Source organism: Psittacula echo, assembly GCF_963264785.1.
Source record: "Psittacula echo genome assembly, chromosome: 4".
Classification (NCBI taxonomy): domain Eukaryota; kingdom Metazoa; phylum Chordata; class Aves; order Psittaciformes; family Psittacidae; genus Psittacula; species Psittacula echo.
In genome coordinates, this window is record NC_137738.1 from 83,797,283 (window position 1) to 83,825,278 (window position 27,996).

At 43.4% G+C, this 27,996-nt stretch overlaps 1 protein-coding gene across 14 annotated transcripts; it reads left to right on the forward strand.

Annotated features, from left to right (window-relative positions):
• Positions 1-105: 105 nt before the first annotated feature.
• LOC308220704 (glutathione S-transferase-like) lies at positions 106-27,978 on the forward strand. 14 transcript variants are annotated; one of them, XM_080617032.1, is made up of 13 exons: positions 7,333-7,469; positions 10,711-10,817; positions 11,898-11,949; positions 12,183-12,315; positions 13,437-13,578; positions 14,451-14,582; positions 15,330-15,444; positions 22,558-22,664; positions 23,745-23,796; positions 24,030-24,162; positions 25,285-25,426; positions 26,301-26,432; positions 27,180-27,961. In XM_080617032.1, exons 2-13 carry the CDS (start codon positions 10,731-10,733, stop codon positions 27,300-27,302), a joined length of 1,350 nt encoding a protein of 449 aa, XP_080473158.1. In that variant the 5' UTR covers positions 7,333-7,469; positions 10,711-10,730; the 3' UTR covers positions 27,303-27,961. The 14 variants fall into 14 exon arrangements, 12 of the variants coding, with proteins under 12 accessions (XP_080473153.1, XP_080473151.1, XP_080473152.1 ...); XM_080617023.1 differs by lacking the exon at positions 7,333-7,469 and adding an exon at positions 7,529-7,699; XM_080617031.1 differs by lacking the exons at positions 10,711-10,817; positions 11,898-11,949 and having other exon boundaries at positions 7,361-7,469; positions 27,180-27,964.
• Positions 27,979-27,996: the final 18 nt, after the last annotated feature.

Below are 27,996 nucleotides of genomic sequence, written 5' to 3' on the forward strand. Positions count from 1 at the left end.
AAGCAGCATGGTGCAAGTGAGTTCATGAAGATCAAAGGTTGATACAGTTATCTGAAGAAATCACTCAGGAGTGCAGAGGGCAGTTTGTCTTCTGACACTGCTTTTCATTCACTGTCCCCTACAGTTGTCTCTGCTGTACATTTTCACCTAGTCAGATTCATGGAAACATTTTGAGAGAAACAGGAAAAAACACTTCTGTGTCCAGGAATGAAATACAGAAGAAAAATATCCTGAAGGAATATCCTGCTTCACTAAGCGAGGAACCTTACGTAGGATTCAAGCTGAATTAGTTAATGTGACTTATGTAAAATGGCAATCTATTAAAAGTATAAAAACCCCAAACCATAAAATATTAAAATAAATTGTTTATTGCTATCACAGTATTTTTTTAAATCATGGGAGCTTTTCAGCTGTTCTGGTTATTTTAAGTAGCAGGTTGCCAAACAATGAAAATAGGAAGCAACAGTTCTCTGCTGACACAGAAGTTCCAAATAACCATGACTCTCATGAATTTCACATTTGTACGTTGTCAGCATGAGTCAGGAATTTATTTGCTATAGGTGAGAAGTAACTAAACAGACATAATTGTTTCTATTTGTTTAAGAAGCAGGAGTCTCCCAAAGAGAACTGTTTGCAATTCCCTTTGTAGGAGGGGCTATAGAACTATATAATCTCAAGGCAAAGCTGCTGAGAGCTTAGAGCGAGCTATACTGTGTCCAAGGTAAGCTTTTTTGCACAGGAGTAAGTAATTAGCGTAATTGAAACTGAGTCAGTGAATGAGTTTTATTGATTACTTGTCTGTACTTTACTAACATGGTTATGTGAGTGGTTATGTTAAATTATTGATCAACTGCTTCCTAGGTGTACAAATTTAAGATAAAAGTAGATCTCAAGTGTGGAGTGTTTCCTCTCACCTTCTTCCTATTTCAGAGAAAATATGGTTTTTACGTGGGGAATATGGTGGGGTTTTAGCTATTTTCTTTTTGCTGCTGTTAATGCTTCAGTTTTATTGTTGACATGATGATAATAACTGTGAAGCTAGTACAAACTAGGCACTGTCTACATGTATGCTGCTGATATGCACGCACTGATTCTGGCTGGGGGAATGACAGCCTGTCTACAAACTGTTGTTGCTTTAAATTCCAGCAGTCGGAACTGTTCAAGCACGTATTGCATGTTGGCTCTGCCTATGGTAAAGGCAAATCTAATATTACCTTAGACAAAATTAAATTCCATGTCTTCAGATGCTTGCCTAAAGAAATGGGAGCAGTGGGGAGTGTTGTAAATGAAATTGAATGCTTAAAGTGGGGGTAACAGGAAGGCCTATTACCTTAAAATAGAGCATAATGGCTGCTGAAGAAAGCACAGCAATAGGTGAGTTTATGTTGTGTATGTGATTAAACAGTAATCTATCCAGAGATAATACCAAAATAAAGAGAGCAGTGTATCTCACATGCCCTGTTTTTTTGGTCAGAGCAAAACAGTTTGGGATGCAAATGGGTTTTAACTTGCTTGTTCTCTGACATGGGCCAATTGCTCCCAGTACAGTTTTGCTTAACTAACCTGCACATATAAAAAACATTCAAAACAAAAAAATTCAAAATTTCAAAAAAATTCATACAATGCAGTCCCTCAATATAGTCTTTTACCTCCTCTACTAATGTGATGAGAGTCTTGGACGATAAATCATTGGTTTCAAACAAGACAACTTTGAACAATGCTTGAGAACTTGTTAGAGACTAAAAACCCGCATTCTAAATCTTTGGTTTGCAAAGCTTACTTTATTCCAGACAGTAGGAAATCAGTGGAAGCATGTCCGGGAAGCCCAAGCTGCACTACTTCAATGGACGAGGCCGAATGGAATCAATACGGTGGCTACTAGCAGCAGCTGGGGTTGAGGTTTGTCCTGTTTTTTATAATAAGAGCATCTGACAAATACGTATTTTCGCTGTTCCTTATAAGAAGTGTGACTGACCAGCACTTTCAAGCTCTGCATTTAGTGTTTTGCTGACCAAGCCAACAATGACTAGCTTACTCTAAACAGGCGGGCAAGTTCCCATTTCAGTTCCAAGCACTGTGTGCCAGGCATACTGGTAGCACCATAAATGCCTCTCCCCAGTACCTAGTGAAAGCAAAACCTCAAAATGACAGCGGCAGAACCTGGCTTCTCATCTTTTGATCACAGGGGTTGAGCACTTTCCATTCTGAAGACCTTCAGTTAAATCCCAATGTCCAAAATAGCAAAAAAAAAACCCAACCAAAATGTTCTATGGAATGACTGTGGTAGTGTGGGGGATCTGTGTGTTTTAAGAGCTGTGAGGTTTTGTCACAGTAATGGGCAATATGCCAGAAAGCTACATAGGACACTCGATCTCTTCTCTTTGCCTCTCCTTTTGCCAGCCTGTGGCAAAGGAACCACAGTTGTGCTGCTTCAGTGTGAGTTTACCTACCCTCCTTTCTCCCAGCACTGACATCAGAAGTGGAACAGTCACTGTTTGCTCAGTAGACAGGGTTTTGTGCTTTTCAGTCACCTCAGCTTTAGCCAAAATCTTACCTGCACAGAAATATGAATCACATCTGAGAGGGAAGAGGAGAGGATGTGACAACGGCAAAACAAATTTTTAAAGATATCACTTCCAAATCTGATTTCTTTTTAAAAAAATAAAATTCCCTGAAACACAGCTTTTTGTCTCATGCAAAGCAGAAGCTAAAATATGCAGTGATAACACAACATTTTTTCTTTATTTCCTGCAGTTTGAAGAATGTTTTCTGGAAACAAAGGATGATCTGACAAAGTTACAGAAGGGTAAGTTTCTTTCATTTTTTAATAATTAGGTAATACTATATACAGGTAATAGAACACTTAATAAGTCTTATGTCCACTGAGCAGCAACCTTAACCCACAGAAACTCTTATTTCATAGTCTTTGTGTTTGCTGATGAAATTAACAGTGAAAATAATGAAAATGGTGAACAGGTTTTTTGATCTCTCATAAGTTTAGTGGTGGACTTGGCAGTACTGAGTTAACGGTTGGACCTGATGATCTTAAGGGTCTTTTCCAACCTAAATGATTCTATGATTCTAAATAAAAAATTACACGTGTGATTCCTTGGCCAAACACACACTAATGGTTCTCATTCAAATATTGAATGTCTCCTTGTCTTGTCCCCTTTTTGCTAGATGGATCCCTGCTGTTTCAGCAAGTGCCAATGGTGGAGATTGATGGAATGAAGATGGTGCAGTCAAGAGCCATTGGCAACTATATAGCAGCAAAGTACAACCTCTACGGGAAGGACCTGAAGGAGAGAGCCCTGTACAGTAACAGTACCATATTTTCCTGTTAGGCTACAGTTCATACTACTGCTCTGTGTTAACACAAGATATCCCAGCTCATAGATTCAGGGTGATACAGCAGCTTCTCATGTAGCATGTTTTAACTGTGACTACAGGCACAGTTGTATTACAGCAGTAATAACCAGCTAGATTAGCTAGACAACACAGTGCAAGGGAGTTCATGAAGAGCAAAGGTCAACAGAGCTAACAGAAGAAAGCAGTCAGGAGCGCAGACTGCCTTATAAGGCAGCTTTTCATCTTCTCCCACAGTTGGCAGCAGCAGGTATTTTCACCAGATCAAAGTTAGGCAAATGTCTTCAAAGGAAACAAAAGCCTTGTCTAATAACCAGGAATTAGAGTTAGAATTACTAACTGGTTATTAAATGACAGGGCTTCTAGGCCACACGGTTTGACCTGAATTATTTTTAAATGCTTCAAGTTAATTAGCATTGGTAAACACGTTAAGATATTTGATAGGATTTGTACGGACCCATTGTTTAACTTGCCACCATGTCTGATTGGATTTTAACACATTTGGATGACACCATCCTTAATGCAACCTTAATACAGAGAAGTATCACTCCTAGTCAAAAATTGAAGGGGCACAGCCTTTTAGTTTTTTGTAGGCACTTTGCACTTTTCTTTCACCCATGCTCTCCTGTCCAGAAGCTACTGCACCCCAGGGAGAACTGCTCCAAGCTAGGCATACTGGATAGAAGAGGCAAAGAGTTCCCAACATCTCAGTGGGGTTATGGCAGTAGCTATTGTGCTATTTCAACCTACTGTGTTTGACTTGACCAAATGGATCTATTCTTTTCAGAATTGATATGTATGTGGAAGCAATAATAGATTTGAATGAGTTACTGATGACACACACTTTCCAACCAGAGGATAAAAAGCAACAACATTTTGCTAATCTTGTGGACAAGGCCACAAACAGATATTTCCCAGTCTTCGAGAAGGTATGTGGCAAAGACGTAGTAGCTTAATTAATATTGTTTTCCTGAAGCTCTATCCTGGATCTACACAAACAATTTTTACTGAGGAAAACAGAGAAGAAAAATTACCACTAACATATAAATGCTATGGGTTTGGTGGGACTGGCATGAAGATGGAGATAGGACGCTACACAGGGGACAGCAGGCACTACAAATCTAGGAGTGAGATGCAAAGCTGCAAAAACCCAGGACACACCAAGCTCCCCAGATGTCCATGTTGCAGTCTGTGTGTTGTTTCAGACAAAAGACACTATAGCATCAGCTTTTACATAAAGTTTCCTCCTGAAATGCAGAACCCCCTCTACCATTCATGCTGTGAAAAGCATTACAACTCCTTCTGTAACAAAAGGGAAGATGGATTAGCTGGGTGTCAAGACCCTGAGGCACAGGTTACACAGACAGATCTCCCAAATTCCTCAAATTAAAGAGGAAACAGGTGAGAAGGCATCTGCCCATAATTTGAAAGGTCCAAGATACTCTATGCCCTGGGCTGAACTTAAGCGTCTTGTAAATCTTCTATAAGCATTCGCAGTGATGGTTATATGGTTATATCCCATAAAGCCTTCAACACAGCAGTGCTGACTACAGGAGCTAGAGAAGTGAAGGCAAGAGGAGTACAACTGACCTGGCAGAAAGAAATGCAGAAGAGCAAGGGCTGAGAAATTATGCCTAGGATGAGAGTGTGGTCAAGTTGTTCATTTGAACTACAGATTCAAATTAACACTTGCTTCTTTCTACTACACTTCCTTCTTTCAAGGATAACTCCATGCAGTGTACGACCTTGCTTTGAAGATACAGTAAGTCACAGAAAGGGAAAAAAATAATCACTTCTGGTTCTTTGGTTTTAGGTTTTGAAAGATCATGGACACGACTTTCTTGTGGGCAATCAGCTTAGCAGGGCAGATGTGCAGTTACTTGAAAGCCTTTTAATGGCAGAAGAGTGCAAACCTGATATCCTTGCCAAGTTTCCTGTCTTGCAGGTAACTGAATGGACAGTTTTAACAGACAATGAATCAAGGCAGCACCACTGATTTAAACTGGCTGAGAAATATGGGAGAGTGGGTGGGTGAGTGGAGAAGTGACAGAAAAAAATCAAGTATCCTAACTACTTTTACCTGGCCTCAAATACTGGTGGTTATTGCTGCCTTCTGTCACTATAGCCACAAATGAATAATAGGACAAAGCATACAGATTCTTCTGCAGGATGAACCCATAATGTTACTTTTATGGCATCAATAACATCTTAATATCTGGCAGCTACCATTGTTCTTAAGCATAGTGCTGTTTTTGTTCTGTTTTGTAGAGTTTTAAAGCAAGAATAAGCAATATCCCCACAATAAAGAAATTCCTGCAGCCTGGCAGCCAGAGGAAACCACCACTACAAGCAGAAGATTTACCAAGAGTGATGAAAATTTTCCACTGAGCAGCAACCTTAACCCACAGAAACTCTTATTTCATAGTCTTTGTGTTTGCTGATGAAATTCATGGTGAAAATAATGAAAATGGTGAACTGGTTCTTGATCTCTCTTTCCTTAACTACAGGACTGTTTTTAGCCCTCTGCAAATACTTCCAAATTAGATCTACACAAGCATACCAGCAAATGAAATAGCTCACTGCTCTGGGGGGTGCACTGAGGGGGGTACACTGGACAACACAGGATGTCTTAAATCACTTAAGAAAATACTGAAATAAAGTCTTACAATTTACACACAAAACCAGTTTGTTCAATGACTTCTTGCTGCTACTTATACGCCTAAGAGCTCTTTGGTTTTGTCTTCCTGGCATTCCCAAGAGCTGCTGGAAAATGAAAACAGCTTAGCCCTAACAGTGAGTGATACATTTGTTCTGAGAAATGCCGGGAGAAATCTGCAGGTTCTGGTTCGATGGGGATGACAGGTTTGGCTTCAGCTTTTCTCTGAACTTAACTCAGAGTATGCTGGGACCAGAAGTCGTATTGCACCTCTGTTCTGCCAGCAGACATTTAAACTCATGTACTGTAGGTTCACCAGTATTTCCTTTAACAAAAGGTCTATTGTAGCAGCTAAAAGCACTTCACAGACTGGACTTCGGAATGAATACTTGTCACTAATTGTCAGCTGTAAAATTTACTGTTTCAGGAAGGGTCAAATGGTGTCAGAGGCTAGTAAGACCCTGAAACATAGGACTTCATGTTCGCTTATGTGACTATATTCAACTCAGTTAAATGTAAACTGTACATTATAATCACTTAAATCAAGCTCTGCTACTGACATAATAGAAAGACAGTTGACATTACAAATAATAATATACATAAAATTGTATATTATTTAAACACCAAATCAACCAAGTTTGTAAATGCAACAGCCAGTGCCCTAAAAGCAACCACCACTCAGACAGTGGCAATTTTATGCTGGGCAAACTTGGGACACTAAAACTCATAGCTTCTTTATAAGAAATGCACTGTCTGGAACCAGTTTTTACCACCAGGAAAGGAAAAGCCCCAGTGTTTCCTGCAGCAAAGCATGCACCGGAGTTGTTGCAAGAGCCCTTTCCCTCCCACCTCACGCAGGGCCCCCAGCTGCAGAGCGCCGTCAGAAACTCGAGCTGGGAAGCTTGGCCGTGGCTGCCGGCTCTTTGCGGTGCAAGCTCCCCTGCAGAGCCAAACGCTCGGGCGTCTGCGTACAGCCCCAGCCTTCAGCCTCGCAGAGCCAGAGCCCCTAGCACACGGACAGTCGCGTGTCCTCACGAAGGGACTGCGGCCTAGGCCTCTCCCCCGGCCCCGCCACCGCTGGGAAAGCCACTGCCGCCTCGGAGCCTTTCCTCTGCCCCGGCGGCCGTGTCCCTCTGGGGCGCAGCCGTGGCATGCCGAACCCGGCCCATTGCGAAAAGTGGCTTCGCAAGACTTCAGGACAAGGCTGCGGCAGCTCTTCTTTCCCCAGCCACGCTCCCCGGGCTCAGGGACGCGGTTTACCGGCAGAAAGCCACGCCCCGCTACCCCCGTGCGGCTCATAGGCCGCCGGCGAGGGCTACGGCGGGCAGGAGGCCGGTTGGCGGTCGCGGTCGCCGTCGCCGAGGGGAGGAGCGGCGAGGCGGGGGGGGCGGTCCCTGCGGATCTGCGCGGAGAGGGTTCTCTGTCGGCTGTGCGGTCCGTGCGCAGGGTACTGGTGGCGATGGCGGCCTTGGGGGGAGTTGCGGGGCTTGGCGGCTAGGCCGGAGCGAGGGGGATGGAGGGGGGCCGGTCCCTGCCCAAGGGAAGGTGTGAGCTGTGCTGCGACGCGGGGCCTGCGGCGGCGGGGCCTGAGGGCTGGCGGGGGCTCCTCCGGTGGAATGGCGACCCGTCGGCAGCAGGACGGGACACCGGCGGGTTGCGCGGAGCTTGGCCGGCTGGGTATGCAGGGTCGGGCTGGGCTGCACTGGGCTTGGCTGCCACCAAGTGAACTTGGTGACTTGGCCACCGTGCGGGGCGGAGGGTGGCCAGCCGGTGCCCTTTGCCGGGGGGGGGGGGCGAAAGGCAAGGCTCGTGTCAGAGCGGTTTGCAGTTCGGACCGTGCCTGGGTGAGCTGCTGCAGGGACCCAGGCCGGGCAGGGAGGGTGTGCTTAGGGGCGCTCTGTGGGTAGGCTGAGCAGGAAGCTTGCGGTGGAATTGCTTTTGGAGTTAGAAGTTTTAAAATGTCGAGGTAATTTGGCTTTCACTCGTTCAAGCACTGGTCCTAGCTCTGGTGGAGCAGGGAATGCTTCCTGACTCGGGACTTGGCCAGAGGCCCAGTAGAAACCACATGCTGGTGAGAAGTTAGTTTTAGGATGGCCTGGAGACTGAGGTGGGCCCGATGCAGCATGAGGGCTGTGCTGTGAGCTCCTTGTGCTCGAGCAGCCCTGTGTGAGCAGTGTGTGAGGAGCAAAGCAGAGAACTACTTTGAGGTCCATCCAATTAGGAAGCAAGTTTAAGGTCCTGCAGCAGATTATGGGATTGCTGTTAGGTTCACTTGTTTCTTACTGGAGGGCTGCTGCCTGAGTTGTTTTGGACAAAACAGGGTGATTTTTTTAAAAACTGAGATTGCAGCAGTAGCTGTCACTGGCATCTGCCTGGTGGAGGTCCAAGGAAGATCTGATGCACTAGAACATTGAGAAAGTTTGTGGTTTATTTTCAGGTCAGTTATTGCTATTCAAGAAAGGCAGTTTGCCAACTTTACCACTTTCATGACTCACTGCGCTACAAAGAGATAGTTGTTGCAGAGCAGGAGCAGAGTGGCCAAAGTACTTTGCAAGGGTGTGTAAGTATTCAGTCTAAGCCCCAAGGTCAGTCCTGAAGCAGTGCAGTTCCAGAAAAATGTAAGCTTTTCCTTACCAGCACAAAAAGCCTCAACCCTTGGCCAGTCCCCACAAGGAACTGTTGACGAACAAGTGCAGGTTATGTTGATACCTGGACTTTTTCCCACTCACCCTTGCTCTGCTCTTTGGCTTCTACAGGTGATTGCAGTGGAGCACTGAGGTGACATGGGCCAGCAGAGCTCTGGCAGGGCTGATTTTTATCAGCTCTACCTCTGCTTTGGGGAGAGGTCAGGGAAGTTTGCTCTTTGTGCTTACGCTGGTCTGTAATTGTTGGTTGTTTCCCGGCCTTGATCCCGTGTACTGAAGGTTAGAGTGCTTCTCCAGTCTGTGGGTGCCCCGGTGCGGTTCTCTCAGGTGGAGTGGAGTTGAGGCTGTCATCTACTTCCTGAGCACCAGGGAATGAAGGTTTTCTTGAAGTAGGGAAGACTGAGAGCTCTTTCACTGGGTATAATGTAACTCACACGGGAAGTAGAAATGGAGTGTAGGTCGTGGTCTTCTGTACGTGAGGCCTGGTAAAGGTAGTTGTGATGAGGCAGTTCTCTAAATGCCTTATTTACGTACCCTGTTGCTCTTCAGGTATACAGGAGCCTATGTAGGCATCCAGCAGCTGTAGACTAGATGCCAAGTCAAAAGCATCAAGACATAATCAAGTCTTTATTATTGAGCACGTATTTATGTGTCAGGGGAACTTTGTTGCAAGAGACTGAGGTGTCTGGGATACGATATTGCCAGGGCTAGCTGGAAGCGGAGCAGTGGTCTTCCAGACGCATTTTTTTGGACGGGGGCACCAGGTTTCTTCTCGTCCAGCCCTGAGTAGAACAATGGCTGTTTGCTGTAGGGCCTATTGAAGATACAACCGTACGCAAACGATTTAAGTGGAGAAGGCGGTCTCCCCTTTCACTGTTGTCCTGTTTGGTCCTCTTCACTGATTGGAATTATGGTCAAAGTTTCCACTTTGTGGCTAAATTACGAACTGTGAAGTCTATCCAAGATTAAATAAGCCTGCCTGCACACAGATGAAACCTTTGCTTAGTGATGAATCAGTCTGTCACACTGTCTTCTGTTAAACCTGCTTCATTCTCCTGGGACCCAGTAGTGATAAGAGTACAGTGCTAGCTTTGTTTCCAGCACTAGGCAAGCTCGCATCAGCTGCTGAGATCATACTATGGCATGTGACTGCACTGGTTAGTGAAATTTGAAAGAACCAAGTGTTTCATCCCAATGCCATCATCTTGTGCACTGGCTTCAGTTCCCTGCTGCTGGGGGCATTGACCAGTTTGTTTGGATTTGGTTTTTAAGTTATGTTTTTAGGGCAAATAGGATATAAGTCCGTGTGACAGTTTAACAGTTGTTCATAAAATTTGAGTGGGTCTGAAGTCAGTGCACATTATCTATAATGCATATATTGTGATTTGGCTAGTGGTCAAAACAGAACTAGCTACATGTGGAAGTCAGTAGGCCTGGTGAACTATATTCTGGAATATATGTTGCTGTTATAAGCTCATACTTGTACAGGCACAGGAGCACAGAACTCTGAACTGTCGTCATGAGAAAGGGGAAGGTAAAGCTGTTGCCTCTGGGTTGGTGTTCTGGTGAAGCAATTAATGTGACACAGCACATTTTCAAGACTGGTATGACGTGAGTGCAGTCACACAACCAAAAACCTACTGAAAAGACTGTATCACTACAAGGCAAAAATGTGTTTATTCAGGATTACCTTGCAGTTCTGCTTTGGCTGTAAAGCTCTCATGAGTTCTTGCAGCTATGTTAGTATTTTTAAAGATATGCATATGATTTAAACATATATGTACGAATTTAGGTGTTTAGGTGCTTTAGGTGCTTATAACATTCTCTCATTCTCTTCTGAATTGTTGCATGTTCTCGTACGTGTACTGTCTCTGTTTTTACACTAACCCACAGGAAATTCGGTTGCGTCAAGTATATAGGCCTTGATTGCCCTTTTACCCTCACTTTCATCCAACTGTATTGAGTAGTTTGGAGTGGAACATTTAAAATGCTAATTTAAAAAATACTTCCTTCTGTATAAGATCTTCCTCTTGAATTTGCCAGGAAAAAAGAAGTCCGAGATCATGGCAGGGAAACCCAAGCTGCATTATTCCAACATGAGGGGGAGGATGGAGTCAATCCGATGGCTGTTAGCAGCAGCTGGGGTTGAGGTGTGTACCTTTTTTATAAAGTGATCAGATTAATCTGTGATTTAAATATACTCTTTGGAAAGGTTTCCCAATTACATCTGTGCTTAGAGATATACACATCACCTATTGTGATGCAGAATGCTTAGAGTCAGTGATACGCTCTCTTATGTTGTATTTAAGGTATTTCATGAGCAATTAGTTGCACAGTAAAGTGTTCTAACATACAAAGAGAATTGTTAAGTCTAGTTTTTGAAATGGACTTTAGGCTGAGATCTTAAACTCTTGCTACACACCACAACTGTGTATCTCTTTTTTTGAATGCTCTTTACTTCCCTGTGTCTCTTGATTATTGTCCACTGAAAGACCATGCCTACCACATGAAAACCTTTAGAATGTTATCTCCAAAGTGCTTGTCATTCTTTGTGTTAGGACCCAAGTCAGATAAATCAGCAGAGCTGCCCTGAAGGCAGGAGGGAGATATCCAGATTCACATCAGGTGAAAACCATCCTAAGGAGTCCTAATTTCTACATTCAGTTTTTGTTTGAATACGCTGCTTTGAAACTGTTTTCTCAGAAACTCTTTATACTCTGTTGGAAATAAAAGGGGTTTTAATGGTTCTCACTTGTGAACGTTGCTGACAGAGAAGCTGCAGAGCACAAGTGCTGAGGAAACAAAATCTTGCCCTCATTAAAACGTCCTTTTCGTTAAAAAGAAAATAAATATGCCAGTAGAGGTTAAGGGGGACATAAATGTTGTGTAACAGGCATAACTTATTAAAAACTTATCAATATTTCATGTTGTATCAGCTGCTTTTAAGTGAATGATTTGGTCTCTATTAATTGTTTGTGCAGGCAAGTAGACTGATCTTCATAACCAGGGAACTTCTGTGAAGTGTAAAGCATTGTACATTGCTGTGGGGCTGGGGACACTTACCGTTCTGGATTATCTGCTGGAAGAGAGATGAAGAATAGGAGTAGGGGTCAACACAGTCATGACAAGTATGGGGAATAGTGTGGAGAGATGTAGCTTAACTTCCAGACTTCCTTCCACTTTTCCATGCTTTTTGTGACACAGTGTTGTTTTTTATCATTGCTTTTCAGTTTGAGGAACAATTCATAGAAAAGAAGGAAGACCTAGAAAAATTACTCAGTGGTGAGTCTGTAAATGGTACCCTAAGCATAAATGCACACCAATATAACAAAGGTATAAGAGGTGATATTTGTGTAACTTCTCCAGTACAGTGTAACCTGTAAAAAGAAGAGATGAGAGACCTGCTTGCTTGCCGATGCTTTCATGCCTCATAATTGGAAGTGTCTTGATGTATTTACCGGGTCTCTCTCAGATTCAGCATAGTAATGAATAGTTTGCTTCCTTGTCTTCCCCAGATGGATACCTGCTATTTCAGCAAGTGCCCATGGTGGAGATCGATGGAATGAAGATGGTGCAGACAAGAGCCATTAGCAGCTACATAGCAGCGAAGTACAACCTCTATGGAAAAGACCTGAAGGAGAGAGCCTGGTACAGTAACAGTGCATACTAACCTTGCTAATACCTTGCCATAATTTTTAATATTTATGAGAAGAATATTGCTTTGAAATATCTGCATGTAAAGGTGCCTATACATCTGCTTGTGCCTTGTCTCCTCAGATCCAGGGACTGGGTGAATGGACTTTGTGATTGAAAAATGATTGTTAATTGTCAACATGGTGAGAATGTCATGGTTGCCTTCAGGCTCATTTGATTTCACAGAGACCAGAAGTGCATTAAGTTCCTGGGCAACTGCAGGACCTTTATACAATAATAAAGGCTAACTACGTTAGTTGGTTTGGGTTTTTTATCCTCTTTAACTGAGAAAACAGTATAAAAACCCCACAGCTGCCTGCAAAAAAAATGAAGTGTCTTTAGGTGTTCCAATTCCCTTTTTTTGAAATGCGAAGGATACTTCAATCTGATCTTAAAAAAAGGCATGTTCAGTGGCTTAAGCTACTGAAAGTTAAACCAGTATTTCCCTGGTATTACTTTGCAATGTAAGGTGCGGATATTTTCCATTATCATAATTAAAGGGCTAACGCAAAAGCAAAAATCCTTATTTTGTAAACCAAACAAAAGTAATGGAAGAGTTCAGTTAAGTCCTTAACCTAACTGACTGCCGCTTACTGTAAAGGGCTTCTTCTGTGATAGCGGAGGTGCAACACCAGAGACTCTGGGGATTAATATGGACTGACATGTCTGAACTGGCAATTGGTAACCGGGATCCTTCCATGATTAGACCTCAGAACTGGTTTTTATCTTTTTTTGTCTAGTGTGGCTTATATATGTGGTCTTTTGTCACATGACGTAGATGAATAGATTGCCAACAAAGAAGAGTGTGAACTCCGCTTGAAATACATCAGTCACAAGCTCTTACATATACCTTGCTTGTTGCACAAACTGTAAGCCTGTTTGTAGAGATCTGTGCTTTGAAAAACAAGCTGACCTGGAATCCAAGTGGAAGAACAAGAAAGCAAACAAGTGTCTCGTGTTACGTTCACTAATAAGCATTCTACTTGGTGATCACTTCAGCACTGTCTTTCAGGAAAATAATAAAAACAAAATGGTAAAACGAGAAATATGAAAAAAAAAAAAAAAATTTGTTTCAGGATTGATATGTATGTGGAGGGAACAAAAGACCTGATGGACATGATTATGTATCACCCTTTTCAACCAGCTGACACAAAAGAAAAGAATCTTGCCTTAATCATTGAACGAGCTACAACCAGATACTTTCCTGTTTATGAAAAGGTAAGTGCTAAAACACCAGTAGTCCACAAAAACAGTAAAGCGGGGAACAAGTTCCCTCCTGCCCTCCCCCCCCCCCCGCCATTTCGCTATCGCCACACACCTCTGTTTCAGATGGCAAAGTGACAGTGTAGCTCTGGAACTGTATGATGGAGCCAGTATTCAGCATGGAGGTGTAAGCAGTAAAATTGGCAGATTTTACTAGGGAAAATTGGGACTGGAGAAAGAATGTGCTTCCAAAGTCACAGACTGATGTTCTAGTTTTAGCACACATTTGATAGTTGTTTAAGTGTAGCATTAGAGCAGCATAGGCACAGACACGTTTCCTTCTCTTGGTCCTGCAGTGTTCACCACAACTTGTTTGTTGCAGCAATTGGTAGCTTTGGCAGGCTGTGATTCTTGCATCAGTAGTTTGCCGTGAAAGAATCCTTCCATGCAGGGTGAAGGGTGGAAAGGCTGTGTTCTTTCATTCCTGACCTATTTCAAACTATAATCAGCAAACTCAGATTTGCTCAAACACCTGGGAATTCACTTGACTTTAAAAAAAGAAGTTGAAGTATCGTACAGGTCAACTCTCCTGACTGCCTCTTCCAGTTACTTTAGTCCTGTTTCTTTTGGATGAATCAAGTCTTCTTCTGGTACAGGATTTGTTACAGCTACCTGCTGCAGTAGGTTAGGGTGAATAACAGGCCCGCACGCACTGAAACATGAGTTCCGATTTAACTTTTTGTCATGACAATATCTATCACTTCCTAAGGTTATAGGTTCTTGTACAGATTTGCTCTTGTGTGTTTTTGTAGAAATCCATCTGTGATGAATATCTAGATAAAATTGTTACCTCCTGTAGACTTTTTAAACTTGTTTGTATTTTGAAGGCCTTAAAAGACCATGGCCAGGATTATCTTGTTGGCAACAAATTAAGCTGGGCAGACATCCATCTGCTGGAAGCCATTTTAATGGCAGAAGAATGTAAGCCTGATATACTGTCTGCGTTCCCTGTGCTACAGGTTAGTAATCATCGGGTCTCAATATGGAATATGACAAATTTCACTGTCCAGTCTTAAAAGCTAATTGATGTTTAAATCTTTTGAACCATTGTACCATGTTACTGATAGTTCTCTGTCTGTTGTTTTGACAACAATAATCTGACCACAGGCACACTGTGTTGCCTCCTGTGGGCTCTCCTTTCTCCAGCTTGGCTTTCCTGTGCTTTCTCTGCTGGCAGGAATTCACTTACTAATGCTGCCAGTTTGGTCCTGTAACTGCTCCTTCCATGCCTTCAAACACAGCAATGAGCATCAGGAGGGGAAGTCTGCAGCCTGCTGTGTCTGCAGTTCCTGTCCTTTTTGCCAGCAAAATTATATTCTCAAGAAATTCTATACAAGAGCTGTTAAGTTTCTTATATTTTGTGTTTTGTGGTGCTTTGCACTGTGAATGAATCTTAACTCTTGAATATTGTTTTTTTCACATCCCGATTTGGGAAACTAAGGTAAACTTTGTAGCACCAGCATTGCAGATCAGAATACTCACACCTGCATTTTTGAAGGTGACTAGTATGTTGTAGGTGTATTTTTTCCCTTTTTTATTTTTCCCAATGGAAAATGCTGAGTGCTGAGCTGGCTGTAAGGGCTACTACCTTTTGTGTTTAATAACCATGTCTGAGAAGTAAAAATCCAAGTTGCCTGGTTTTTAAGCTATAAGGGATGGAATTACAATTTCCTTACTCTCATTGGCTTTACTGCTGCTTTTTACAGGCTTTTAAAGGAAGAACAAGCAACATTCCAACAATCAAAAAGTTCTTACAGCCTGGCAGCCAGAGGAAACCACCAGAAGATGATAAGGCTGTTGCCTTGGCGATGGAGATATATGGTATCTAACCATGTGGCTGCTTAAGATAACATAACTGTAGTAGATTACCAGAGCCGTGCCTTGTTAAGTGTAAATTGCATAGATGCATTCTGTAGTTTGCATCATATAGCCAGTGATGTCATAATCATGGAAACAAAATACACTTTTAAGCTACAGAAAAAGTCACGTTAGTATCTGTTGAGTCCAGAAAACAGTATTTTGCGGAGCAGTTGCATGAAAAAAAGTAAGCTGATACTCTGTGTTTCTTTGATGACAGTAGGTGCTTGGAAGGGTAAAATGTTTCAGCTCTAGGTTCCAGAGTACTGCAGAAAGACTCCCCTCCCCCTGCCCTTCATCAAATAAATAAAAAATAATAATAAAACTAAACTCATGATCTTTGTAAGTTTATGGGCAAAATTAAGAAACTTGTTTAATCCCCACATAATCTCTTGGAAGCGCTTTGTTTACTGAAATATCAAAGTACTTGTGTTTAATTAGCCTGACGTGGCTTTCATCCATTGGAAGCACCTATTCTCTTGCTCTTCCTTTTGCTGCTTGGCTGGATGGTCACAGCGAGGAGATGCCACTTGATGGGTTTTTTGGCAAGGTTTTAACTTCTCCAGACACTTCCCAAGTAGCTGTAAAGAGAACTGCACTGGCTGCTTGCCTTTTCAGTAAGAGTTTTATTTCCTCAGTGCTTAAAACATTCACTACTGCTTCAGATGCTTGATCCTGATTTCATGGGAACCACCACTGCTTCATTTACAAACAGTATCACAAACTATTCTTCTTCCTTGAGGTTAGTTCTTTTCTTCATAGGACTTGAACTGATGAGGCAGTGAAAATGTTAGAGGAGGGTGAAATTTTCTGTGACCATTCTAGCAGTGATTATATTTGAAAAGTTTGTAAATCAATAGAAAGCCGTTGTACATATGTTAAAATTTTGTAACTTTGCTGTTCTGTATTTTAGTTATTTTATAACTGTTCCAGTAGGTGATTGTGTTTAGAAATCATAAATCAGTAGAAAAGCTTCATACATTGAATGCTGCAGTTGTGTTGGTTTGTATTTTAGTTACTGTATAACTAAACGCTACAATGGTGACTTTAGGAATAGAAACAAATATAGCCTTGTGTAATAAAAGGAGTGTAGAAAAGAATGTACTGTGAAACTCCAACTTAGCAGAACCAAAGATTAAGTAAGTCAGAACCACATACCAAGGGCAACTAAGTGAAGATAAGAGAATGCTGTGTCCACATAATGGTTGAGATTTGTCCAAAGAACAGAAAGGTGAAAAGGACAGAGTGAGGAAGACTCCTTACTTCATCAGGACGACCACCAGAGGGGGCTGCGCAAGGGCAGAAGAGGCTGATGTTGTAATCTTAGTGTATAAATTGCAAACACGATGTGACGGGGTTAGAACCAGATTTGGGTGCGTACCCCTGGTTCTCAGCGCCTTACTAAAGCACCTCATACAACCATTCCGACGGTTATGTGTTTGTCCTGATGCTAACAAAAACATTCATCCACTGTACATACAGAATTTTAACTGCCAGCAAAGTTAACTCCTTTTCCAGCTTGGGCATAAGAGAATGCTTCTCAGAGGTACAGAAAATTAGCCTCATGGGCTAATTCAGAGAATGCACCGAAGGGTCAAATAAGACATCTTGCTGCATTTATGATCTGCGGTCCCAGCATCTGCAGGATGGCTTCTGCATTTCAGCAATAGGTTGACTAAGATATTCACTGGAGCTTCATCTGAGGCAGGGTTCATCTTGCATACACTACAAATATCCAAATCAGCATTGGTCACCCAAGCCTCTTATGGTACATGGCCATTCAGTTCCTCCAACATTCATGTTCTACTTCAGAGTGAAATAAATCACATCTTATGTGTCCAGCTGTCAACCCAATCTGAAACTGACGACATACCAGTTCAGACACCTGTAAAACAGGCAGCATCTGGAGGTAGCTGATGGCAACGTTTGTTAGCAGTATTTTAGAGCTGGAGACTCTTAAGTACCCTCTGCCCCACCCACCCCCTTTATTTTGTCAGGTGTGACTTAGATATCTGAGCTGCTCCCTTGTCCCCTATTGGAGCTCCTGCCTAGAACAGTAAGTTGGTATTCTGCTGGTGGATTTGTGCAGCATTAAGATCTGATATATAACAGTCTTTTTAAGCAAGCTGTGCATGAAAGAAATGAAAAGAAGCAAACTGTCTCTGTTTTCAACAGTGCACTCACCCATGTTCAGTCTCCTAATGAACTGGCCACACATTCCTGTGCACCAGAAGTCAGCCTTAGCTAAGCTTTGAGACCCAGTGAATATTTAATTCTTTCCTATGCAAGCCAAAGCAGCTTCAGTCCCTGAACAGTTTATGCCTAAATAGTCTCCGTTGTGTATGGGGAGGGCTTCAGCAAGATAATCTGTGTAAGACCAGAAACAGCAAATGTGTTAGAAGAGTACTGAGAGTGAGTTCAGATCCTATTTGTGCATGATAGTGATCCTTCCTCAGCCACGGTTCATGCTGTAGTTTTTTAAGCTGGACAAGCCCGGGACACTAAAACTCTTGGTAATGATATGCGGAGAGACTCCACAACTCGTAAAAGTTGTAAAGTAGGTATGCTTTTATTCAGCGCTGAGGTGCATCTGGATCGCTCCTCCAAAGTATGCACACCTCAGTGTCGTTTTCCCGCTACATTTATTCTCCAAAGTTACATGCCTATACATATTCATGATCTATCCCCGCTTCGTATTATAATGAGGTAAGAAGTCCTTTGCACATGCGCAGTGCCTCCCCGTGGTCATGGGTGAGTGTCTCAGGATGAAGTAAATGAGTCTTCCTCTTGTGGGTAGGGGTCTTCAAGATGAGTCTTCCGCTGCTTAAACTTTTCACCTTTGTCACATCTGGATGCCCCAGTGATTACACAAGTAGCTGAAACCAGCCCTATCTGTCTGTCTTTGGATTAACTGATAAGTAGAGAAGAATGAGAAGGAATGGTAGAATGGGCCAACTGATATGTAGATGTGGTAAGGAGAAGGAGAAGAATGGAAAGGAGGATGGGCAGAAGAATGGTATGTAGAAGGCAATTTATGTTTAGTGGGGCCCCTAAATTCCACAGCCTTCCACGCGCTAGCGTTTCTTATATCAAGCCCTCTGTATCAGTAACACAGGTAGTTTCTTTATAAGAAATGCACTGTCTGGAACCAGTTTTTACCACCAGGAAAGGAAAAGCCCCAGTGTTTCCTGCAGCAAAGCATGCACCGGAGTTGTTGCAAGAGCCCTTTCCCTCCCACCTCACGCAGGGCCCCCAGCTGCAGAGCGCCGTCAGAAACTCGAGCTGGGAAGCTGGGCCGTGGCTGCCGGCTCTTTGCGGTGCAAGCTCCCCTGCAGAGCCAAACGCTCGGGCGTCTGCGTACAGCCCCAGCCTTCAGCCTCGCAGAGCCAGAGCCCCTAGCACACGGACAGTCGCGTGTCCTCACGAAGGGACTGCGGCCTAGGCCTCTCCCCCGGCCCCGCCACCGCTGGGAAAGCCACTGCCGCCTCGGAGCCTTTCCTCTGCCCCGGCGGCCGTGTCCCTCTGGGGCGCAGCCGTGGCATGCCGAACCCGGCCCATTGCGAAAAGTGGCTTCGCAAGACTTCAGGACAAGGCTGCGGCAGCTCTTCTTTCCCCAGCCACGCTCCCCGGGCTCAGGGACGCGGTTTACCGGCAGAAAGCCACGCCCCGCTACCCCCGTGCGGCTCATAGGCCGCCGGCGAGGGCTACGGCGGGCAGGAGGCCGGTTGGCGGTCGCGGTCGCCGTCGCCGAGGGGAGGAGCGGCGAGGCGGGGGGGGCGGTCCCTGCGGATCTGCGCGGAGAGGGTTCTCTGTCGGCTGTGCGGTCCGTGCGCAGGGTACTGGTGGCGATGGCGGCCTTGGGGGGAGTTGCGGGGCTTGGCGGCTAGGCCGGAGCGAGGGGGATGGAGGGGGGCCGGTCCCTGCCCAAGGGAAGGTGTGAGCTGTGCTGCGACGCGGGGCCTGCGGCGGCGGGGCCTGAGGGCTGGCGGGGGCTCCTCCGGTGGAATGGCGACCCGTCGGCAGCAGGACGGGACACCGGCGGGTTGCGCGGAGCTTGGCCGGCTGGGTATGCAGGGTCGGGCTGGGCTGCACTGGGCTTGGCTGCCACCAAGTGAACTTGGTGACTTGGCCACCGTGCGGGGCGGAGGGTGGCCAGCCGGTGCCCTTTGCCGGGGGGGGGGGGCGAAAGGCAAGGCTCGTGTCAGAGCGGTTTGCAGTTCGGACCGTGCCTGGGTGAGCTGCTGCAGGGACCCAGGCCGGGCAGGGAGGGTGTGCTTAGGGGCGCTCTGTGGGTAGGCTGAGCAGGAAGCTTGCGGTGGAATTGCTTTTGGAGTTAGAAGTTTTAAAATGTCGAGGTAATTTGGCTTTCACTCGTTCAAGCACTGGTCCTAGCTCTGGTGGAGCAGGGAATGCTTCCTGACTCGGGACTTGGCCAGAGGCCCAGTAGAAACCACATGCTGGTGAGAAGTTAGTTTTAGGATGGCCTGGAGACTGAGGTGGGCCCGATGCAGCATGAGGGCTGTGCTGTGAGCTCCTTGTGCTCGAGCAGCCCTGTGTGAGCAGTGTATGAGGAGCAAAGCAGAGAACTACTTTGAGGTCCATCCAATTAGGAAGCAAGTTTAAGGTCCTGCAGCAGATTATGGGATTGCTGTTAGGTTCACTTGTTTCTTACTGGAGGGCTGCTGCCTGAGTTGTTTTGGACAAAACAGGGTGATTTTTTTAAAAACTGAGATTGCAGCAGTAGCTGTCACTGGCATCTGCCTGGTGGAGGTCCAAGGAAGATCTGATGCACTAGAACATTGAGAAAGTTTGTGGTTTATTTTCAGGTCAGTTATTGCTATTCAAGAAAGGCAGTTTGCCAACTTTACCACTTTCATGACTCACTGCGCTACAAAGAGATAGTTGTTGCAGAGCAGGAGCAGAGTGGCCAAAGTACTTTGCAAGGGTGTGTAAGTATTCAGTCTAAGCCCCAAGGTCAGTCCTGAAGCAGTGCAGTTCCAGAAAAATGTAAGCTTTTCCTTACCAGCACAAAAAGCCTCAACCCTTGGCCAGTCCCCACAAGGAACTGTTGACGAACAAGTGCAGGTTATGTTGATACCTGGACTTTTTCCCACTCACCCTTGCTCTGCTCTTTGGCTTCTACAGGTGATTGCAGTGGAGCACTGAGGTGACATGGGCCAGCAGAGCTCTGGCAGGGCTGATTTTTATCAGCTCTACCTCTGCTTTGGGGAGAGGTCAGGGAAGTTTGCTCTTTGTGCTTACGCTGGTCTGTAATTGTTGGTTGTTTCCCGGCCTTGATCCCGTGTACTGAAGGTTAGAGTGCTTCTCCAGTCTGTGGGTGCCCCGGTGCGGTTCTCTCAGGTGGAGTGGAGTTGAGGCTGTCATCTACTTCCTGAGCACCAGGGAATGAAGGTTTTCTTGAAGTAGGGAAGACTGAGAGCTCTTTCACTGGGTATAATGTAACTCACACGGGAAGTAGAAATGGAGTGTAGGTCGTGGTCTTCTGTACGTGAGGCCTGGTAAAGGTAGTTGTGATGAGGCAGTTCTCTAAATGCCTTATTTACGTACCCTGTTGCTCTTCAGGTATACAGGAGCCTATGTAGGCATCCAGCAGCTGTAGACTAGATGCCAAGTCAAAAGCATCAAGACATAATCAAGTCTTTATTATTGAGCACGTATTTATGTGTCAGGGGAACTTTGTTGCAAGAGACTGAGGTGTCTGGGATACGATATTGCCAGGGCTAGCTGGAAGCGGAGCAGTGGTCTTCCAGACGCATTTTTTTGGACGGGGGCACCAGGTTTCTTCTCGTCCAGCCCTGAGTAGAACAATGGCTGTTTGCTGTAGGGCCTATTGAAGATACAACCGTACGCAAACGATTTAAGTGGAGAAGGCGGTCTCCCCTTTCACTGTTGTCCTGTTTGGTCCTCTTCACTGATTGGAATTATGGTCAAAGTTTCCACTTTGTGGCTAAATTACGAACTGTGAAGTCTATCCAAGATTAAATAAGCCTGCCTGCACACAGATGAAACCTTTGCTTAGTGATGAATCAGTCTGTCACACTGTCTTCTGTTAAACCTGCTTCATTCTCCTGGGACCCAGTAGTGATAAGAGTACAGTGCTAGCTTTGTTTCCAGCACTAGGCAAGCTCGCATCAGCTGCTGAGATCATACTATGGCATGTGACTGCACTGGTTAGTGAAATTTGAAAGAACCAAGTGTTTCATCCCAATGCCATCATCTTGTGCACTGGCTTCAGTTCCCTGCTGCTGGGGGCATTGACCAGTTTGTTTGGATTTGGTTTTTAAGTTATGTTTTTAGGGCAAATAGGATATAAGTCCGTGTGACAGTTTAACAGTTGTTCATAAAATTTGAGTGGGTCTGAAGTCAGTGCACATTATCTATAATGCATATATTGTGATTTGGCTAGTGGTCAAAACAGAACTAGCTACATGTGGAAGTCAGTAGGCCTGGTGAACTATATTCTGGAATATATGTTGCTGTTATAAGCTCATACTTGTACAGGCACAGGAGCACAGAACTCTGAACTGTCGTCATGAGAAAGGGGAAGGTAAAGCTGTTGCCTCTGGGTTGGTGTTCTGGTGAAGCAATTAATGTGACACAGCACATTTTCAAGACTGGTATGACGTGAGTGCAGTCACACAACCAAAAACCTACTGAAAAGACTGTATCACTACAAGGCAAAAATGTGTTTATTCAGGATTACCTTGCAGTTCTGCTTTGGCTGTAAAGCTCTCATGAGTTCTTGCAGCTATGTTAGTATTTTTAAAGATATGCATATGATTTAAACATATATGTACGAATTTAGGTGTTTAGGTGCTTTAGGTGCTTATAACATTCTCTCATTCTCTTCTGAATTGTTGCATGTTCTCGTACGTGTACTGTCTCTGTTTTTACACTAACCCACAGGAAATTCGGTTGCGTCAAGTATATAGGCCTTGATTGCCCTTTTACCCTCACTTTCATCCAACTGTATTGAGTAGTTTGGAGTGGAACATTTAAAATGCTAATTTAAAAAATACTTCCTTCTGTATAAGATCTTCCTCTTGAATTTGCCAGGAAAAAAGAAGTCCGAGATCATGGCAGGGAAACCCAAGCTGCATTATTCCAACATGAGGGGGAGGATGGAGTCAATCCGATGGCTGTTAGCAGCAGCTGGGGTTGAGGTGTGTACCTTTTTTATAAAGTGATCAGATTAATCTGTGATTTAAATATACTCTTTGGAAAGGTTTCCCAATTACATCTGTGCTTAGAGATATACACATCACCTATTGTGATGCAGAATGCTTAGAGTCAGTGATACGCTCTCTTATGTTGTATTTAACGTATTTCATGAGCAATTAGTTGCACAGTAAAGTGTTCTAACATACAAAGAGAATTGTTAAGTCTAGTTTTTGAAATGGACTTTAGGCTGAGATCTTAAACTCTTGCTACACACCACAACTGTGTATCTCTTTTTTTGAATGCTCTTTACTTCCCTGTGTCTCTTGATTATTGTCCACTGAAAGACCATGCCTACCACATGAAAACCTTTAGAATGTTATCTCCAAAGTGCTTGTCATTCTTTGTGTTAGGACCCAAGTCAGATAAATCAGCAGAGCTGCCCTGAAGGCAGGAGGGAGATATCCAGATTCACATCAGGTGAAAACCATCCTAAGGAGTCCTAATTTCTACATTCAGTTTTTGTTTGAATACGCTGCTTTGAAACTGTTTTCTCAGAAACTCTTTATACTCTGTTGGAAATAAAAGGGGTTTTAATGGTTCTCACTTGTGAACGTTGCTGACAGAGAAGCTGCAGAGCACAAGTGCTGAGGAAACAAAATCTTGCCCTCATTAAAACGTCCTTCTTGTTAAAAAGAAAATAAATATGCCAGTAGAGGTTAAGGGGGACATAAATGTTGTGTAACAGGCATAACTTATTAAAAACTTATCAATATTTCATGTTGTATCAGCTGCTTTTAAGTGAATGATTTGGTCTCTATTAATTGTTTGTGCAGGCAAGTAGACTGATCTTCATAACCAGGGAACTTCTGTGAAGTGTAAAGCATTGTACATTGCTGTGGGGTTGGGGACACTTACCGTTCTGGATTATCTGCTGGAAGAGAGATGAAGAATAGGAGTAGGGGTCAACACAGTCATGACAAGTATGGGGAATAGTGTGGAGAGATGTAGCTTAACTTCCAGACTTCCTTCCACTTTTCCATGCTTTTTGTGACACAGTGTTGTTTTTTATCATTGCTTTTCAGTTTGAGGAACAATTCATAGAAAAGAAGGAAGACCTAGAAAAATTACTCAGTGGTGAGTCTGTAAATGGTACCCTAAGCATAAATGCACACCAATATAACAAAGGTATAAGAGGTGATATTTGTGTAACTTCTCCAGTACAGTGTAACCTGTAAAAAGAAGAGATGAGAGACCTGCTTGCTTGCCGATGCTTTCATGCCTCATAATTGGAAGTGTCTTGATGTATTTACCGGGTCTCTCTCAGATTCAGCATAGTAATGAATAGTTTGCTTCCTTGTCTTCCCCAGATGGATACCTGCTATTTCAGCAAGTGCCCATGGTGGAGATCGATGGAATGAAGATGGTGCAGACAAGAGCCATTAGCAGCTACATAGCAGCGAAGTACAACCTCTATGGAAAAGACCTGAAGGAGAGAGCCTGGTACAGTAACAGTGCATACTAACCTTGCTAATACCTTGCCATAATTTTTAATATTTATGAGAAGAATATTGCTTTGAAATATCTGCATGTAAAGGTGCCTATACATCTGCTTGTGCCTTGTCTCCTCAGATCCAGGGACTGGGTGAATGGACTTTGTGATTGAAAAATGATTGTTAATTGTCAACATGGTGAGAATGTCATGGTTGCCTTCAGGCTCATTTGATTTCACAGAGACCAGAAGTGCATTAAGTTCCTGGGCAACTGCAGGACCTTTATACAATAATAAAGGCTAACTACGTTAGTTGGTTTGGGTTTTTTATCCTCTTTAACTGAGAAAACAGTATAAAAACCCCACAGCTGCCTGCAAAAAAAATGAAGTGTCTTTAGGTGTTCCAATTCCCTTTTTTTGAAATGCGAAGGATACTTCAATCTGATCTTAAAAAAAGGCATGTTCAGTGGCTTAAGCTACTGAAAGTTAAACCAGTATTTCCCTGGTATTACTTTGCAATGTAAGGTGCGGATATTTTCCATTATCATAATTAAAGGGCTAACGCAAAAGCAAAAATCCTTATTTTGTAAACCAAACAAAAGTAATGGAAGAGTTCAGTTAAGTCCTTAACCTAACTGACTGCCGCTTACTGTAAAGGGCTTCTTCTGTGATAGCGGAGGTGCAACACCAGAGACTCTGGGGATTAATATGGACTGACATGTCTGAACTGGCAATTGGTAACCGGGATCCTTCCATGATTAGACCTCAGAACTGGTTTTTATCTTTTTTTTGTCTAGTGTGGCTTATATATGTGGTCTTTTGTCACATGACGTAGATGAATAGATTGCCAACAAAGAAGAGTGTGAACTCCGCTTGAAATACATCAGTCACAAGCTCTTACATATACCTTGCTTGTTGCACAAACTGTGAGCCTGTTTGTAGAGATCTGTGCTTTGAAAAACAAGCTGACCTGGAATCCAAGTGGAAGAACAAGAAAGCAAACAAGTGTCTCGTGTTACGTTCACTAATAAGCATTCTACTTGGTGATCACTTCAGCACTGTCTTTCAGGAAAATAATAAAAACAAAATGGTAAAACGAGAAATATGAAAAAAAAAAAAAAAATTTGTTTCAGGATTGATATGTATGTGGAGGGAACAAAAGACCTGATGGACATGATTATGTATCACCCTTTTCAACCAGCTGACACAAAAGAAAAGAATCTTGCCTTAATCATTGAACGAGCTACAACCAGATACTTTCCTGTTTATGAAAAGGTAAGTGCTAAAACACCAGTAGTCCACAAAGACAGTAAAGCGGGGAACAGGTTCCCTCCTGCCCTCCCCCCCCCCCCCCGCCATTTCGCTATCGCCACACACCTCTGTTTCAGATGGCAAAGTGACAGTGTAGCTCTGGAACTGTATGATGGAGCCAGTATTCAGCATGGAGGTGTAAGCAGTAAAATTGGCAGATTTTACTAGGGAAAATTGGGACTGGAGAAAGAATGTGCTTCCAAAGTCACAGACTGATGTTCTAGTTTTAGCACACATTTGATAGTTGTTTAAGTGTAGCATTAGAGCAGCATAGGCACAGACACGTTTCCTTCTCTTGGTCCTGCAGTGTTCACCACAACTTGTTTGTTGCAGCAATTGGTAGCTTTGGCAGGCTGTGATTCTTGCATCAGTAGTTTGCCGTGAAAGAATCCTTCCATGCAGGGTGAAGGGTGGAAAGGCTGTGTTCTTTCATTCCTGACCTATTTCAAACTATAATCAGCAAACTCAGATTTGCTCAAACACCTGGGAATTCACTTGACTTTAAAAAAAGAAGTTGAAGTATCGTACAGGTCAACTCTCCTGACTGCCTCTTCCAGTTACTTTAGTCCTGTTTCTTTTGGATGAATCAAGTCTTCTTCTGGTACAGGATTTGTTACAGCTACCTGCTGCAGTAGGTTAGGGTGAATAACAGGCCTGCACGCACTGAAACATGAGTTCCGATTTAACTTTTTGTCATGACAATATCTATCACTTTCTAAGGTTATAGGTTCTTGTACAGATTTGCTCTTGTGTGTTTTTGTAGAAATCCATCTGTGATGAATATCTAGATAAAATTGTTACCTCCTATAGACTTTTTAAACTTGTTTGTATTTTGAAGGCCTTAAAAGACCATGGCCAGGATTATCTTGTTGGCAACAAATTAAGCTGGGCAGACATCCATCTGCTGGAAGCCATTTTAATGGCAGAAGAATGTAAGCCTGATATACTGTCTGCGTTCCCTGTGCTACAGGTTAGTAATCATCGGGTCTCAATATGGAATATGACAAATTTCACTGTCCAGTCTTAAAAGCTAATTGATGTTTAAATCTTTTGAACCATTGTACCATGTTACTGATAGTTCTCTGTCTGTTGTTTTGACAACAATAATCTGACCACAGGCACACTGTGTTGCCTCCTGTGGGCTCTCCTTTCTCCAGCTTGGCTTTCCTGTGCTTTCTCTGCTGGCAGGAATTCACTTACTAATGCTGCCAGTTTGGTCCTGTAACTGCTCCTTCCATGCCTTCAAACACAGCAATGAGCATCAGGAGGGGAAGTCTGCAGCCTGCTGTGTCTGCAGTTCCTGTCCTTTTTGCCAGCAAAATTATATTCTCAAGAAATTCTATACAAGAGCTGTTAAGTTTCTTATATTTTGTGTTTTGTGGTGCTTTGCACTGTGAATGAATCTTAACTCTTGAATATTGTTTTTTTCACATCCCGATTTGGGAAACTAAGGTAAACTTTGTAGCACCAGCATTGCAGATCAGAATACTCACACCTGCATTTTTGAAGGTGACTAGTATGTTGTAGGTGTATTTTTTCCCTTTTTTATTTTTCCCAATGGAAAATGCTGAGTGCTGAGCTGGCTGTAAGGGCTACTACCTTTTGTGTTTAATAACCATGTCTGAGAAGTAAAAATCCAAGTTGCCTGGTTTTTAAGCTATAAGGGATGGAATTACAATTTCCTTACTCTCATTGGCTTTACTGCTGCTTTTTACAGGCTTTTAAAGGAAGAACAAGCAACATTCCAACAATCAAAAAATTCTTACAACCTGGCAGCCAGAGGAAACCGCCAACAGATGAGAAGGCTGTTGCCTTGGTGAAGAAGATATATGGTATCTAACCATGTGGCTGCTTAAGATAACATAACTGTAGTAGATTACCAGAGCCGTGCCTTGTTAAGTGTAAATTGCATAGATGCATTCTGTAGTTTGCATCATATAGCCAGTGATGTCATAATCATGGAAACAAAATACACTTTTAAGCTACAGAAAAAGTCACGTTAGTATCTGTTGAGTCCAGAAAACAGTATTTTGCGGAGCAGTTGCATGAAAAAAAGTAAGCTGATACTCTGTGTTTCTTTGATGACAGTAGGTGCTTGGAAGGGTAAAATGTTTCAGCTCTAGGTTCCAGAGTACTGCAGAAAGACTCCCCTCCCCCTGCCCTTCATCAAATAAATAAAAAATAATAATAAAACTAAACTCATGATCTTTGTAAGTTTATGGGCAAAATTAAGAAACTTGTTTAATCCCCACATAATCTCTTGGAAGCGCTTTGTTTACTGAAATATCAAAGTACTTGTGTTTAATTAGCCTGACGTGGCTTTCATCCATTGGAAGCACCTATTCTCTTGCTCTTCCTTTTGCTGCTTGGCTGGATGGTCACAGCGAGGAGATGCCACTTGATGGGTTTTTTGGCAAGGTTTTAACTTCTCCAGACACTTCCCAAGTAGCTGTAAAGAGAACTGCACTGGCTGCTTGCCTTTTCAGTAAGAGTTTTATTTCCTCAGTGCTTAAAACATTCACTACTGCTTCAGA

Excerpts from the sequence above, each read along its gene's own strand:
- LOC308220704 (XM_080617023.1), top strand. The coding sequence starts at position 7,639 with ATGGCGACCCGTCGGCAGCAGGACGGGACACCGGCGGGTTGCGCGGAG. Across the intron at positions 14,583-15,329 it reads CTGCGTTCCCTGTGCTACAG|GCTTTTAAAGGAAGAACAAG; the intron begins GTTAGTAATCAT and ends TGCTTTTTACAG. Across the intron at positions 15,445-22,557 it reads CTTGGCGATGGAGATATATG|GAAAAAAGAAGTCCGAGATC; the intron begins GTATCTAACCAT and ends TGAATTTGCCAG.